General features: G+C 44.9%; 2 protein-coding genes across 2 annotated transcripts in view; both read right to left on the bottom strand.

The window, feature by feature from the left end:
• Positions 1-66: 66 nt before the first annotated feature.
• fbxl9 (F-box and leucine rich repeat protein 9) lies at positions 67-4,994 on the bottom strand. Its single transcript, XM_085461159.1, has 11 exons — positions 4,703-4,994; positions 4,429-4,530; positions 4,214-4,348; positions 3,521-3,700; positions 3,103-3,408; positions 2,810-3,026; positions 2,395-2,552; positions 2,105-2,320; positions 1,822-2,034; positions 1,528-1,745; positions 67-1,441 (listed from the first exon to the last, which is right to left on the bottom strand). Exons 1-11 carry the CDS (start codon positions 4,766-4,768, stop codon positions 1,273-1,275), a joined length of 1,980 nt encoding a protein of 659 aa, XP_085317285.1. The 5' UTR covers positions 4,769-4,994; the 3' UTR covers positions 67-1,272.
• An 828-nt stretch (positions 4,995-5,822) lies between these two features.
• LOC146704170 (uncharacterized) overlaps positions 5,823-15,148 on the bottom strand; it is a 29,875-nt gene continuing 20,549 nt past the window's right edge. Inside the window, exons 22-38 of the mRNA XM_085465102.1 lie at positions 14,386-14,421; positions 14,027-14,125; positions 13,783-13,937; positions 12,742-12,948; positions 12,084-12,292; positions 11,955-12,005; positions 11,765-11,851; positions 11,549-11,613; positions 11,236-11,358; positions 11,008-11,149; positions 9,384-9,543; positions 9,198-9,295; positions 8,986-9,069; positions 8,750-8,868; positions 8,366-8,512; positions 7,147-7,345; positions 5,823-7,062 (exon numbers count right to left, since the gene is read on the bottom strand). Of these exons, the coding sequence (XP_085321228.1) occupies positions 6,829-7,062; positions 7,147-7,345; positions 8,366-8,512; positions 8,750-8,868; positions 8,986-9,069; positions 9,198-9,295; positions 9,384-9,543; positions 11,008-11,149; positions 11,236-11,358; positions 11,549-11,613; positions 11,765-11,851; positions 11,955-12,005; positions 12,084-12,292; positions 12,742-12,948; positions 13,783-13,937; positions 14,027-14,125; positions 14,386-14,421 (2,215 nt within the window). The 3' untranslated portion in view covers positions 5,823-6,828. The remainder of the gene's footprint in view (positions 7,063-7,146; positions 7,346-8,365; positions 8,513-8,749; positions 8,869-8,985; positions 9,070-9,197; positions 9,296-9,383; positions 9,544-11,007; positions 11,150-11,235; positions 11,359-11,548; positions 11,614-11,764; positions 11,852-11,954; positions 12,006-12,083; positions 12,293-12,741; positions 12,949-13,782; positions 13,938-14,026; positions 14,126-14,385; positions 14,422-15,148) is intronic.

Below are 15,148 nucleotides of genomic sequence, written 5' to 3'. Positions count from 1 at the left end.
TACAATCATTTTATATTTTTGAATTCTCTAAATGTGTGTGAGGAATACTGCGTTTTTTAAAGAGGGCATTAACTACAACACGGTACGTCGTTTATTCTCCAGCACATCAGACATACAGCAGGTGTTCAGTGTTACGCAGCTTCATGCACCTGCAGGCACTCGTCTTCATGTGGATCTCAGCAGCTCTGGAGCAGAGATGCATTAAATGATTTTGAATCGTTGTTGCAAACAGGCACACGTCCCTCTGTCACAATCACACGGTACCACATGCGTTGGATGACTTTTGGCTTTTTGGATCAAATTTCATTGTAACTTTAAAACTGATGCTTTTTGTCCACGGCTGGTTTTGTAATGTGAGCACTCAGTGGCGCCACCTGGAGGAGCTACTGGGGAACTGACTGATTTCGTTTCAGCACAGCTGCTCCACACTGACACACTGACCTCTGGGATAATGTCCACGTTGAATCATGTGCTTTGATTTAATTCACATGAATAAAAACATTTGATTTATACAGCAAAAAGCCAAACTTTGGTTTATTTATAAAAGACACCTTTGCACACTTTGGTCCATGATGAGTACTCCCTCTGTCTCAGTGCTACAACAGCGTCCACAGTGGGCTGGAGTGGAAATGAAACTCGCTAGTTTTGGCATGATGCTCCCTTTCCAAGAACATCTGACACTATCATTTTTGAAAAGCAATTAGTGATTAAAACCCTGATTTACTTTGTTTTAATCTAAAAGATGAAGTTGGGGAAACGTTTTCACTCCACAGCTTTAGCAGCATCAAAGTGTCCCATCCTACATCCTGCTTTTAACAACATCACTGAGCAAACAAGCAAAGACTGCCAGCATTAAAACAATAAAGGAAATGGAGCATCGCTGGCATCTGTCTACAACAATCTACGTCTGTGACAGCAGTAATTCATTTAAAAGCACCTCAAAGAATTTAAATATAAAATTTTCCAAACAGTAAATACATGAAATGCTGACTACTTTCTTCCTCCTGTGGTGCTCGTGTGTTGCCGTCTTCGCCTTCCTTTGAAATCTTTAAAAATAACCTTTGGTCCAAACTGGTGATTCCTACTCCACACAGGAGCAGATATTTACTCGAGAGATGACATAATTAGGTCCTGCTGTAAACTTTAAAGTATTTTTCCTCTCTTGCACAAAATACTGACATGTGCCAAAAGCTCAGCTGAGAGCAGACTATAGTCAGCAGGTTTTCTTCTTTTTCAAGTCCCAGCAGCCTCTCGGGATGTTCACTCAGCCTGTCAGAGGCTTAGGCTAAGATCAGCCCCACCTATGAACTTGTAGTGGAGATTCTCCAGGAAGGGCAGCTGTGTCTGGAGGAAGTCCACTGCTGCTACGGAGATGTTGTTGCACCTGGAGATGTCGAGCGTCCTCAGACGTTTGCAGTGCTGCACCAGGAGGAGCAGGGATCTGCGGGGTTTAGAGTGCAAACAGCGTAAGAATTTGATGGCTTTCCGATGAGCTGCAGCTACTTGCGAGGCGTGTGTGCTAATCACCTATCGGTGATGTTATTACAGCAGGAGAGGTAGAGATGTTGCAGTCTGGGGAGGTAGGGCGCAGCATGCGCCACGCCGCGGTCGCTGATACCTGGGCAGTGGCTGAGCACGAGACTAGTGAGACTGCGGCAGTGACGCGCCGTCGACACTAAGCTGTCGTCTGTGATCTCTGGCAGCATGGAGAGAGACAGATGGTGGAGATCTGGGAAACGCATCACCTGAGAGAGGAGAACAGAGCTTTTCAAATATTTTGCATTCCAGACTGGAACCTTCTGCTGCCCGTCCTCCTCCTACCTGAGTGATGCTGCTGTCCGTCAGTTTGGAGCAGGCAGAGAGGTCCAGTTCCTGCAGCCTGCTGAGAGCTAAAAGAGAAGCTCCAGCCTGCTGTCTGAGCTGCTCCAGGTCATTCGGAGTCACTAGCTTGGGTCGCTCCTCGAAAGGCAAGCGAGGAGGCTTGAAGAAGCCCATGTTGCCAAAAGTCCGGGTGAACCTGGGCCCCTTGTCTCCCTGTTAGAGCGAATTATTATAACAACCACACGTGCTTAGAGCAAAACAGACACAAAGCTGTGATTCTCACCGTCTCCTCGTCAGGCTCACATTTGGCTCTTTGCACCATTCCCAGCAGACCCCAGTCTGTCACTTCTTTACACCAGCCGAGCCGCAGCACCACCAGCTTCTGCAGGTAGGTGGCGACTGCGCACACGGACAGGTCAGTCACATTACTGCAGGAAGTCAGGTCAAGCTCGCAGAGAGTGTCCCCGAGCAGCTGGGCGAGAAAGAAAACTGCAGGATCCTAAAAGAAAGGCAGGAAGCTAAGATTTTTCCGTCTGGTTTAAACCGAACGAAGCGACGCAGACAATGACCGACCCTGATGTAGGTGCAGCTCCTGAGGTTGAGCGTCTCTAGCTGTCGTCTGGCAGCATCGGATCCCTTCAAGCCTTTCACCATCTCTGTTCCATTGATGTGCAGACACTCTGACAGGTCCAGAGAGCGCAGGGAGGGCAACAACAGCAGGTCCGACAGGCCTGTTGGTAACACGATGTTAATCACATGGAGGCAGTGCAATAAGCTGCGAGCGTGAAACTAATAACCGAGCATCATAAACTTGCAGTTCTATTCAAATAGAAAAATGCTGATTATTTCGTTTGTTTTCCCCTTAAAGCTGCTTTTAGTTTGTTCCATCATCGTGATTACGGTCACTCCAAAGATAATATCAAATATAAAAATGATCACACTGGGTGACAATTTCAGTTAAATACACAAGAATGTGCACGGGGGGAACCTTTTTCTGTGATCCTCCAGTCCTGCGACAATGAGAGGTGTGTCAGTGACCTCAGACCTCGCGCTATGGCCTCCACAGACCTGCTGGTCAGCTCCGTGCAGCCGCTGATGTCCAGTTTGAGGAGGCTTGGCTGGTGCTTCACCAGAACTTCCACCGAGTAGTTGGTCAGCTCCTTACAGCCGTGCAGGATCAGCTCCTCTAAAAACAAACCCTGAACCTGCAACACAGAATTACAGCTCTCAGTGGAAGTATTCTTAGTGATGCTGAAACTTGTGCTGTGCCAGCATCCCGACCTGTGCAACAGTGCGCAGCGACTCAGGGGTGATGGATGTCCTGCTGAGGTCCAGAGCTACGAGGGTGGATTTCTGCTCCATCAACAACCTCCTCAAGTTCCTAAGCGACAGCAGAGCTGAAGAGTCCTCGACGGCCCCCACCGGGCACCCTCGATACGGGTCAAACTCAAAAGCAATATGGCAGCCAGCCAGCGAGAGCCGACGGAGACGCGGCGTGCATCCGGTCAGCCGGTTGAAGGTGAGGTCAGACAGGTAACGGAGGTCAGACAGGTCCAGCTCTTCCAGACCACACAGTGCTGACCGCACCTGGAAGCAGATTATGATTGCTCACATTTTTATGACACCATAAAAAAATAAAGATTTTTTAAAAATTTCTTGTTTGAATTGTTCAGATTGTTTATTGCCCGTCTCCACCCACCTGCTGTCTGTGCTCCTCCCTGGAGAGGAATGCTCCAGACATGAAGAGGCTGTCCAGACCTCTGAGGTCCAACCTGCGGAGGGAGGAAAGCCGAGGGAGCAGGGCCAGCAGGGAAGCCTCTGTTATGCTGCTTCCAGGCAGGGCCAGGCTCTCCAGTTTAGGGCCCAGGCAAAGGCCCACCTGAGGAGGAAGCAACACAAAACAGGAAGGTTAGCAAAGGTGTGTGTGTGTTTAGTGGGAAACTCGGTGCATACACGTTCACACACACAGACGCACATGATTGTGATAAGCATGAATTATTAAGTAATGACCACAGCTGCTCTGAACTTTGGCGTTCATTTATGGCCTGTCACGTGTTTATCCTTGTGACAGGAAATTAAAATAATAAGGCTGTGATTGAGATATATATAAAAATGTTAAAACAATGCTAGTGTTTTTCTAAGATGACTAGAGTCCAGACAAATCCACTGTAAAAAAAGTTTCCATTGCCCGGAGGTGTGTGAATTATGTGAGCCTACCAGGAAGCGTATGACTGCTTGTTTGTGGGTTTGTCATCACATGACGTCAGGAATATAGTTTCACAGAAGGAGCAATGGATGCTGAGACATTTTTAGGTACTAAACACAACAAAAAACCACCTGTACCCCTAATATGTGTCAGACAGGAGCTGTTTAATTCGTCAGAGTACTGCACCTCCAGCAGCAGCGATCTGGAGATGCTGAAGCCATCGAGCTGGCTGATTATCAGGCTGCAGCGTGGCTTTCGGCCCAGACCCCTGATGAGCTCCAGGGACGAGGCCGAAGCCGGGAAGCGGAAGGTGATGTTCCTCTGCAATTTGAAAAAAACACAGTTAAAATGTGCAGCCACCTTTCAATTCATCGTCTCTGTTGTGGTCTGGGGAGAGTGACCTGGAAGCGGGGGTCCTGGCTGGCACTGTACCAGCTACGGCAGACCAGCGAGGCTTCCTTCCTGTCTGAAGCGTGGAGAAAACTCAGGATGTAAACTACGACCTGCAGATTGAGACAGAAATGCTGGATTAGATTAAACATCCGCGAAGAGCTCGATCCGAACCAGCTCCAGCGAGAGCACACTCGACAGGTACAGCAGGTCATGCGCAGTAGCTGACTGCCATTAGAACACTGTTACTGTAGCTCACGAGCACTGCGTTTGTATTGCACTCACCTCCACGGGCAGCGCAGGAGTGTCCACTGCGTCCTCCCCATCGCTGTCTCCCATCGTCCAGACCATCTGTGACTCAGCTAGCCAAACAGTAGCTATCGTGAACTAAGTTTAGCCTTTAAGCTAATGCGTCCACAGCACAGAGAAACGGTGTCGCCCGTCAACTAATAATTACAGCTTTCCTTTCATTACAAGCTGCGTTACCTGCTGTCGTTCCCCTGAAAGCTCCTTTACGTTAGGCTCTGTGCACGCTCAGTCCCTTCAGGTGCGATCAGCTGACCGCAAAGGAGGCGCTGATGACGTCAGGGGGCGGGGCGCTGTGTTTTTTCCAGCACGCTTGGTACCGACGAGCTTTGATCTGATTTGTTTTTGACGCTTTGACCTAAATGTGTGGAAAGTGTTCTGTTTACCCCACACAGACGATGGTGCGGCCCAGAAGAAGCGGTTAGCTGTTAGAGCCGAATCAGAAAGGCTTTTGTTGCCAAATGGTGAGCAGGTTTACAACAGTATTGCTTCGGTACTTAGTGCAAAACATAAGTAAGATACACTTAAATAAACAAAAATAAAACTTAAAAGTGCAAAGCGGATCGATATATACATGAATGCAGGTGATGATCTGTGCAAAAATGGAACAGATATGACTGTGGGTCAATAACACGCCGTAAAAATACTAAACATCCGCAGTGAAAGTTAACGTTTGGAAAATCTTGCAAAAACATTTAAAATGACTTCATGCAGAAAAATGTCCCCTGTATGAGAGAAGACCGCAACTTTACTGTGGGGATTGGCTGTTAAGAATTAATTAACCCACGTATTGACCTGCAGAAAATAAAATAAAAACAAAGATATTAACTAGATTTATCATTCAAGCCCCTTTCCCCCCAACAAATACTACAAACCTCCAGTTTAATATCAGTAAAGTTAAAATATGTTGGAACAAACACCAGCAAGTAAAAATGTCAAATTTGTTCTTGATTTGAACCAAGAACCAGATCCTGGTCTGTGGTTAGTGTTTCAACCACCAGAACTAACTGGTTTCACGTCCTGTTGTTTCCTGTTTAGTTTCGGTCTTTTTTTCTTTTTACCTTTATGACAAGTCAAAGACAAGAACAGATGCTAAAATATGACGAAAACTCATTTATTTCAATAAAATTTACTCGAAAAAACAGGCCTTTGTCGATGATTCCTTTCTATGGTCTGGCAGTACGGATCGCTGGCTTGTGGCTACAGTTAGCACATCTATACAAAAGTACTGCTGTGCGATTATATTAAGCATTTACAGCACAAGTGAAGCATTTTGCATTTCTACAGTTATTGCAGTCTTGTGACAACACAACCAGCACAGTGACTTAAAATTAAACTGTGAGAGCTAAATAAATACAAAAACAGATATATTTACATTATTGTACAAAACAAAAGAAAACATAAAAAGATCGACCGTAGTGAGGTTAATTCCATCAGTAGACTGGTTCTTAGTACATAGTAATAAACTGTTTGCTTTACAATTACACATGTATCATGTATCAATGTGTAAAATATGCTGAAGTTAGGAGATGTTGCTACAACCTTACCCAGTATCTTTGTTCAAAACAAAACTTACACCAACACAACAGAGTCAGACATGTAAGGCATCTTTCAAGTTTACAAAAAGAATCCGTAAACATTCAGCAAACAACAACAGCAAAAACATTTTCTCCTTTCCTGTTTCACAGAAAGACAACAAGTTCAATCCTGCAGAATTTACTCATCGTAGCTACAATGAATTTACTCACATAAACTCAGTGCAGACGATGAAAATGGGCCAGAAATCGTGGCACTGACAGTTTCCTGTTACATTACATGAGCTATAAAACTTAACTAGTACAATGTGTTAAATGCATTAGGCTATAATTATAGATATTATTATTTAACGATCATTCAAACTATTGAGACCCTCCCTGAGTTTCTTCCTGTTAAAGGGGAGTTTTTCCTTCCCACTGTCGCCAAGTTCTTGCTCATAGGGGGGGAATCTGATTACTGAGGTTTTCTCTCTAATATCATCGAGTCTTTCCCCTAAAGCGCCTTGAGGCAGCAGCTATTGGGATTTGGCGCTATACAATTGAAAATACATTTAAATAAATAGAAAGTAATCACGACTTTTTTTCTTTCCTCTTCCCGTTTCCTTCATCATCACTGATTGGCTCCTTCGTGACTGTGTCGCTGTGGCACTCAGAGGGTGACTGAGGCATCGCAGAGTACCGACACCGGGAAGCAGAGCTAAATGTCGGAGAGCCGGCAGACATGGGTGATGGCGTGTCCACTTCCCTGTCAGGTTCCAAGCTGGAGGCGGGGGATGGAGGTGGGAGGGGGGAGGAGATGGACGGCTGGGAAGGGAAGAGGAGAGTAAATAAATCTTCTATTCAAAGTAGATGATTTGCTGGGTTAGCTCAGGGTTTGAGCATGTTTACCTGTAAGGAGATGCTGGACTTGTTCGTCTTCTCTTTGACTTTTGCCAAAGCGCCTTTAAGTCCCGACGATCTCTCCGTCATCTCAAGAGCTGCTTTCAACAGTTTGGGCGTCTCTGCCCTGACAGGAGCTGCTGGTACCAGAGGGGGTTCCTTAGCCTCTTCTTTAGGTTCAGGTTTCTTTCCTTTGTTAAGCATCTTCCTGTGTTTGAGACAAGGATAATCCGGCTAACGACAACTGTAAGCAGAAAAAAGGGGGAACTCGAGCTGCCCTGCATAGTCATACCTTCTTGGGAAAGCAAAATGTTTTAGCGGTTTTCCAATCTGGTTTTAAACCCTTTCATAACACTGAATCAGCCCTTTTAAAGGTTTTCAATGACATATTTTTAGCTACCGATGCTGGGACTGTGCTGCGTTTGATACAGTGGATCCTTTTACTCTCTCCTTTGGAGCACTGGGTGGGCATTAGGGGCACAGCACTGGAGTGGTGAACTTTCTGTGTCGTCCTCCCCTCTTGTGTGGTTTCCCACAGGGCTCAGTTCTAGGCCCCCTCCTCTTTTCTTTATATCTGTTTCCTCTTGGTTCTGTACTGAGAAAGCACAGCATTGCTTTCCACTTGTATGCTGATGACTGTCAGATCTATGTCCCTCTAAAGAAAAAAGGCAGATTCCACACAGCCCAGTGTGTTAAACCAGCTGTCACAAACCTGGGGGTCAAAGTGGACTGTGATCTGAAGTCTGACAGTCAGATTAAGGCAGTGGTAAAATCTAGCTTCTTTCAGCTGAGGCAGCTGGCTAACATAAAGCCAGTTCTTTCACAGCAGCACTTTGAGACAGTGATCCACGCCTCTGTTAGCGGTCGGCTGGATTACTGTAATAAAATTCTTTTAAACCTCTCCATGGCCTTGCCCCATCTTATCTCTCTGAGCTAAGATGTTGTTTTCTTGCTTGTTTTCTTTTAATATAGGGCTGTTTTAATTTTTATGTATTATGTGTTGTATATATTTATTAATTTTTGCTGTTTTCTGTTATTCTTTTGTTTTTAACTGATTTTCTGTACAGCACTTTGGTCCTGTGCTGGGTGTTTTAAAGTGCTTTTGGATTGATAGCTACTTGAACTGATGATGGGTGGCCGACAGCACCGGAGCGTTTGATGAGCTGGCAGTGAGGGGAAATCATACAGTACAGATACAGGACAAATATTATTTCTATTCATATTCAACCTGGCTTTCTTGCGCAGCAGTTTCTTGGACTCTGGATAGTGGACCAGGATCTCATTCAGGTCTTTTTTGTCCAGGATGAATAGATTGGCAAAGCCATGAGCAATCACATTGGCTGTGCGCCTGTTACCACCGCCGACTGCAAGCAAGCTACCAAACAAAGAGCACTGTGGTTAAAAACAGCATTATTTAAAAGAAAGGTGCATTTTTACATTTAGGAAAGAGGAATTTCTCTATAAGTGTAACTGTTTGATTTGATGTATAAAATGGTTCTGGGACCTTGGAGTGTGACCATCACAGTTTTTGGCTCTGTGCTTGTCTGCATGTGTGAAAACACTGTAACTCTGTTTGAAAACTTTTACTCTTAATTGTGCGCCACGTCTTTACCTGATTTCTCCAAAGACTGATCCTGCTCTAAGAGTGACAAATACAGTCTTCCCATCTGGGCCTCCAACCACCTGCACCTCTCCAGCCTTTATGATATACATCTCCCGACCCACCTCGCCCTTAGACAAGTGAAATACCCGAGCCAGGTGATTAGACAGAGATCAAGCAAAAAACATCAAGCTGAAAATATTTGACATGATTCATACACCAGAACATGGAGAAATAAGCACATGTACCTTTTTGCAGACATAATCCCCCGGGAGGTAGACGACAGAGCGCAGGCTTTTTAGCATGTCGAAAATCATCTGTCTGTCACAACCCTGGTCAGGAGGGAGAGCCAAAATAAAACAACCTGGCGTCACTTCTCCAGATGCATAAAAGTATTTTAAAAAGGGAGATTAAGTGAAGCCTACCAGTATGTTCTACATTTTGTATTTCTAATTCCTACCTGAAAAAGAGGGACTTTGCTCACAATGGAGTAGCTGACATCTATCGCTATGTCCAGACGCATTTTATCTGGCAGCTGATTCAGCAGCTCCTGCTCGTCTGGACGGTAAAGGAAGAAGCAAAGGGTCAGGTGTGACTGAAACATTGCATGCGTAAGATGAATGCAAATATATCACGTCCTCCTCACCCAGCATGCCTTGTGATTGCCAGGTATAGTTATACCAGGTTTTGACCCGGTTCTGGACGTCTCTCGGGATGCGGTAGGAGGACATGTATTTAATAGTGCTGTCCATGCAGCTGCGGTAGTAGGTTTGACTTGCTGTAGCTGCACCGACAACATCGCGCATCTGACAGACAAATGAGCAAAATGAGGATTATTAGTGTCCCGAAACAATCACAAGCTTTTAATGTTACACACGTTTGCCCCCTTTCTGATTTCTATTTCGATATTTGTCACATTTAAATGTTTCAGATCATGAGAGCAGCCCAGACCATCACGCTACCACCACCACTGTGGACCGTTTGTATGATGCTCTGTGTTAGTCTTACACCCGTCCACACAATATTTCCCCAAAGTCTTGACAATCATCCAGACTTTTTTTCACTCCTTTGGAAGCTTCACCCGTTACGTCCTGGTCTAGGAGTACAGGAGCGCAACATAAGGGTTAAAAGGAGAGTGACCCCGGCCCGGTCCCCAAAGTATGGAAGCCCGTTTCCGCCACTAAAAAAAAAAAAAAAAAAAAAAAAAAAAAGGATCCATAACTCAAAATTTCGAGTTATTTTCTCTTAATTTTGAGTTACTTTCTCGAAATTTCGAGTTATGGATACTAGCTTTTTTGTTTTTATTTAGTGGCGGAAACGGGCTTCCATACCAAAGCCATATCCAGAAGCCAATTTACAAGTTAAGGTGGTTTTATTGCTACCAAAAACCAAAAGCTTTAACTCCGGGGTGAACAAAGGCCAAAATAACAAACAGAACAAGCTATTCCAAAAACGGAGGTGCTAGCAAACACAAGGCAAGCGCTACTGCTAACTCCCTAACTGAATAAACAAGAGAAGGAAGGCAGTCCACGCCTTCTGCTTCAGAGCCTCTTTATAAGTGAAAGCATCTACACACTGTATACAAAACTTAGCAATTCTCTGAAGTCACACACAGAAGTTTATCACAGATAAAGGTTTGGAGGCGGAGGACGGCTCTGCTGCTGTCAGGGGGAACAACTGCTGGAGAGAGTTTTTAAAACAGCCACTTGATGATGGAACCAATCAGCAGCTGCCAGCTCTCCAATCAGGAAGGACCTGCAGAGACTCTTAAAGGCACAGGACACACAGAACAAAATCCAGCCAACGTGATCCAAAATATGGCCAGGGCCATAACACACCATAGTTCCAGGCTCTTTAACGCTGGAGTCCCAAAGCCTTAGAAATGCACTGTAACTCTTTCCAGACTGACAGGTGCCGATGACTTTCTTCATGTTTGTTTACATCGTGCAGTGATGAGCTGCTTTCTGTTAGCGGACTTCGCTTTGTCAGACACGTTCCAGTGTCGGCCTGGGTGCGGTTAGTGAAACTGAACTCAACTGTCAGTCGCAGTTAATTCATCATTTAACCAAGGGTCAAATAAGGTAGATGTTGGCTTTGTTTTCATCATTTAAAAACTATTTTATACTTACTCAGGTTATCGTTGTGTAAAATTAAAATCTGTTTGATGACCTGAAACATTTAAGTGTGAGAAAAATATTTGAAAAAGAAATCAGGAAGGTGGGCAAAGACTTTTTCATGGCACTGTACATGAGGCGCACGTGTGCGCCTACCTGTCCAATCATGATTGAGAAAGCAAAGACTCCGATAAAGTAGTTGATGAGTTGGAAGATGATCTCAGACAGGGTGGTGGGATCTGGCAGACCCCCAATGGTAATCAGGGTCTTCACTGCGAAGTAGTAACAGCGAATGTAACTGAGAAGAGAAACACTCTGTTCTTATCTTCAAAGCAGTCATTTGGTTAAAAGACACATGGCCGCTACTAAAAACAGCCCACCAACCTGTTACCCTCGCCATCGTACACCCACTCAGTCAGTCCCAGTCCTATGAAGTCAGAGATCCAGTAGTAGAGACAGGCATTAAAGTGCAGACAGTAAAGAAGATAGGTGGTGGTACGAATCACCCTAAGAGACGGAAAACACAGGAAAATACATGAAATGCATATCTAACAGCAGATTGGTTCTGTGACTCGGTAGCTTTGTATGTCTCTTAAAACTTTATTTCAAAAAGGAAATGAGGACAATGCAGTCACAATTTTTCCTGCCACTCGAGTGCTAACATATCAGGACACGACCAATGCAGTGTGACGCTGACCTGTAGATATAGGCTTTGGTCAAGATGGCCTCTAGACGATCATTGAACTCAAAGAAGGACTTGATCTGCAGATATGGAAGGAACATATTTGTAGAGCTTAATATTTGAAACTGTAAATGACTGATTCCTAAAACTAAAGGTGATGTGGAGCCCAGGAAATGAGCGAGCAGTGAGATTGTTGGAGGAGACGTTCGGTGTGTGGTGTCAGGGTTTCACCTTCAGCAGCCGTGGTAAGCGGAGCAGAGGGTTGATGCCAGTTTTAAAATAGAAGAGCTCAAGGGGAACAAGGCTGGCCACATCAAACTGAAAGTGAGACGACAGGATCTCACTTTAATGACTGATTCTACCCTTTAAATGCAAAGAAAACACAACCTTTGACATGTACCTCACTTTCTTAATGTTTTACCTTAAAACGTTTGGTTTTCATGTAATTCTTTCTCATCTCCTTTTGGTCACACTGTAACAAAAGCAAAATGTGCACAATTATACTCTTAAACTACAACAAGTGTCCACATTACTCCTTTGACCCACTCACCACTATGTCCCCTCCACGCACAAACTGCAGGCGCGGCTGAAAAACAGCGATGTCCAGGATGTAAATGAGGTCACACAGGTAGTCGGTTAACAGCCAGTAGTGAATGTTGTCCGGGGTTTGGTAGGGGAAGGCCCAGCGCACCGGGATGAACCACACGTTCCAGTTCCAGGCCAGAGACACCAAAAACATCCAGAGCACGTACATCAGGTCTGACAAGAGGAAGAAATCAGGGAATTAAGTGAGTGGACAGTTCACAGAGGTGCAGAGTGTAGACCAGGAGAGACTGGATCGGTAACTAAGAAAGCATCAGCTACCACCATGCAAGATCCAAGTGCTATTAAAGAAAACATGCAAAAGAATAAGAAAAGATAAAGTCTCACAAAGAAAAGTAAATGATTGGAACACGGGTTTCTGTAAAAACAGGACAATGCAGTCGTTTGACCTTTTCCCAAACCTCACATGATGTCATGTTTCTCGTGTTCTTTTCCTTTAAAGATAAGAATCAAAGCACTTGATAAATGCGTGTGGGGTTGTTTCTCAGAAATATCTGGTCCGATTTGTGTGGCTTAGCCTGTGGGTGTGTGTGAGGTATGATTCCAGTAACTGTCCAGCACAACACTGAAGGCGGTAGAGGGTGACGCATTCGCTGGGTTCTCACTGGTGAAAGGGTCGATGCTGGCGGGGAAGCGGAATCGCACACAGGCTCGTATCCACCGAGGTGTTTTCACCTTGCAGCAACGGCCAGGCTGCTCCTCCTCCGTTCCGCTCTCTACTCCTCCTCCTCCTGACGGACCTGCTTGCGTCTCGTTCTCATCTGGCGGCTGAGCTCCAGGAGCAGGCTGAGGAGCTGGAGGCTGAGGAGGAGCTGGAGGAAGGAAGAGCCAAAAAGAAAGAAAACAGTGCCTTCAAGACAGGATTCAGCAAAGCTTTATTACCTTCTTAGCATTTGGTAGACATTTATATAAATACTGGAACAAATAAAGTGTTAAAGGTTTATCCACCTGTAAGCAGCTGTTTACAGGGTGCCACAGATGACATGTTGGACTTTAGCACAGGTAAAAGTGACACAAAGGGTTAGCTCTGACCAGCTTCTCACTGGGTGCTACAATAACAGATGCTAAATGTAACTAGAAGCTGTCGTGACAACAAAAGAGAAAAATGCGATCAGCCTGTTGTCAGAGGTGTTTGTGGCACACGTGTGCACACAGACCTTAGTTTGGTTTTATTAGGATCCCATTGGCTGCAACATTTTAGCAGCTTCCTGGGGTCACAAATCTTTATACACTGACATTTCTCTGTAAAACAAACCCCCTCGCTAAAAACAAAGCACTGATTTATCTGTTTGTCTTTAAGACTGTGACCTACAGGAAGCTACTTTGGGAAGGGCTTAACTACATAGTGGGATGAATGAGGGACACTGTGGGTAAAACTCTGTGGGTGGCTGAGGAGTGGGTGGCAGAAGCTGCTCACCTGTGTGTGACAGTCACTGGGCAGTTTTATGTAATTTTATCAGTCTTGTGTTTGAGTGGCAGCTTTCATGGCTGTGCAAGGCTCGAGATCTTCGTACCTGGAAGTGAAGTGCACCGTAACATCCACACACACATGCTACTATCCACATACACTGAAATGTACCGGCAAATCTTTTTGACTTCTTTTGTTTCTCGAACGTGTGTCAGTTCAGTTTGTGTGCGAGACTCACAGGTGATAATGCTGTCTTCATCCGAGCTGTCTGGGTCGATGAGTTTCTCCTTGGCCTTCTCCGTTCTCTCCTTAAACATCCTGACGAGCTCCTGAAGCCTCTCGTTGACCACCGTGCTGGTCTGACTGGCAGAAGATGCTGGACGTTCTTTCAGACTTGGACACGGAGACATCAATTTATTTAGATGATGCCGATTTTTCTTATTGTAAATGTCACTTATTTATCTTGGTGTGTGCACGCTCACACGTCATCTGTGCTGTGCAGGCTGGACTGGCTGGGCCAGGCTCTGACGGGGATGCTTGCCTCTTCATCGTCATCCTCGCTTTCAGAATGAAGCCTCCTGCTGTCAAAGTCAGGCAGACGGGGCAACTTTGAGACTGTGCTGCCTTAGTCACATTATTCTCTTTATTTCACACAGGAAAGCCTAACATCACTGCAGATTATGGAAAAGCTACATGCAGCTATCCATGTCAATGACTGTGAAAATAGAAATGATGACTGAATAAATAAGTGAGCAAGGACTCAGATGGGAAAGTGCACGGATAAAATATTAGAAAGTGGATGAAAAAGCAGCAGGACACCAGTAAGGATCGGATATCTTACATCTTTGTCCAGACGCTCCTGCGATTCCTTCCACTACTGTCAAACAGAAGAACGGCGTTTCAAGCAGGGAAAAACACGGAGTTAATCCAGGACACAGATAAGGAAGTCTAAATCACTCACAGTAATGTGACCAGCAGGTGACACAGTGATGAAGCAGGATTGTGATGCATTTGTTTATTGACTTTTGCTACGTTATGAAAACAACCAAAAGCACAAAGCCGTGCAAAAGTAGAAACAGTGCCATCACAGTTTACAACAGAACATCACAAGACACAGCAACACAAAACAGGAAGCGCTCTTTCCAAACCACTCATAAAACAAACTGTTTTCTGTGTTCTGCATAAACTGTACGTGCCCGTTTCCTTGTGTGCGTAATCTTTTTGGCAGCTTTCAGAGTTTTTACGTGCAGAAAGGATAGGATATGTTTCTGAGTGCACACACATTGTTCTGCAGGACACTAAAATACAGACAAAAGCAGCAGCAGTGACTCTGGAAAGACTGCAGAGCAATAAGATGGACAGTAGGGGGCAGTAGGATGAATCACAGAAAGCATAACAGACTGTAGGAAGTGTGAAGCATTTCACTCCAAAATGGAAAATGTAACAATGAAAGACATATGTGACAATTCTGACAGCAAACGCCTTTTATGATGAAACAACTGCATTTCTGTTTTTGCTGCTACAAATATTTGGATGAAAATGCTTCACATGACAAAGAGAAGCTCGCACCCAGATCATGTATCCCAGTGAGTCTACTTCTTATT

Source organism: Copadichromis virginalis, linkage group LG7 (genome assembly GCF_057382275.1).
Source record: "Copadichromis virginalis isolate Kocher_CV1m ecotype Utaka linkage group LG7, C_Virginalis_male_GT1.1, whole genome shotgun sequence".
Taxonomy (NCBI): domain Eukaryota; kingdom Metazoa; phylum Chordata; class Actinopteri; order Cichliformes; family Cichlidae; genus Copadichromis; species Copadichromis virginalis.
This window is presented reverse-complemented; position numbering and strand designations above follow the sequence as displayed.

Bases quoted from the DNA above. Each gene is read 5' to 3' on its own strand.
- fbxl9 (XM_085461159.1), bottom strand. From the start codon at position 4,768: ATGGTCTGGACGATGGGAGACAGCGATGGGGAGGACGCAGTGGACACT. The intron at 4,349-4,428 runs GTCACTCTCCCC...TTCAAATTGCAG, and splicing joins GCCAGGACCCCCGCTTCCAG to AGGAACATCACCTTCCGCTT. The intron at 2,035-2,104 runs GTGAGAATCACA...TCGCTCTAACAG, and splicing joins GTGAGCCTGACGAGGAGACG to GGAGACAAGGGGCCCAGGTT.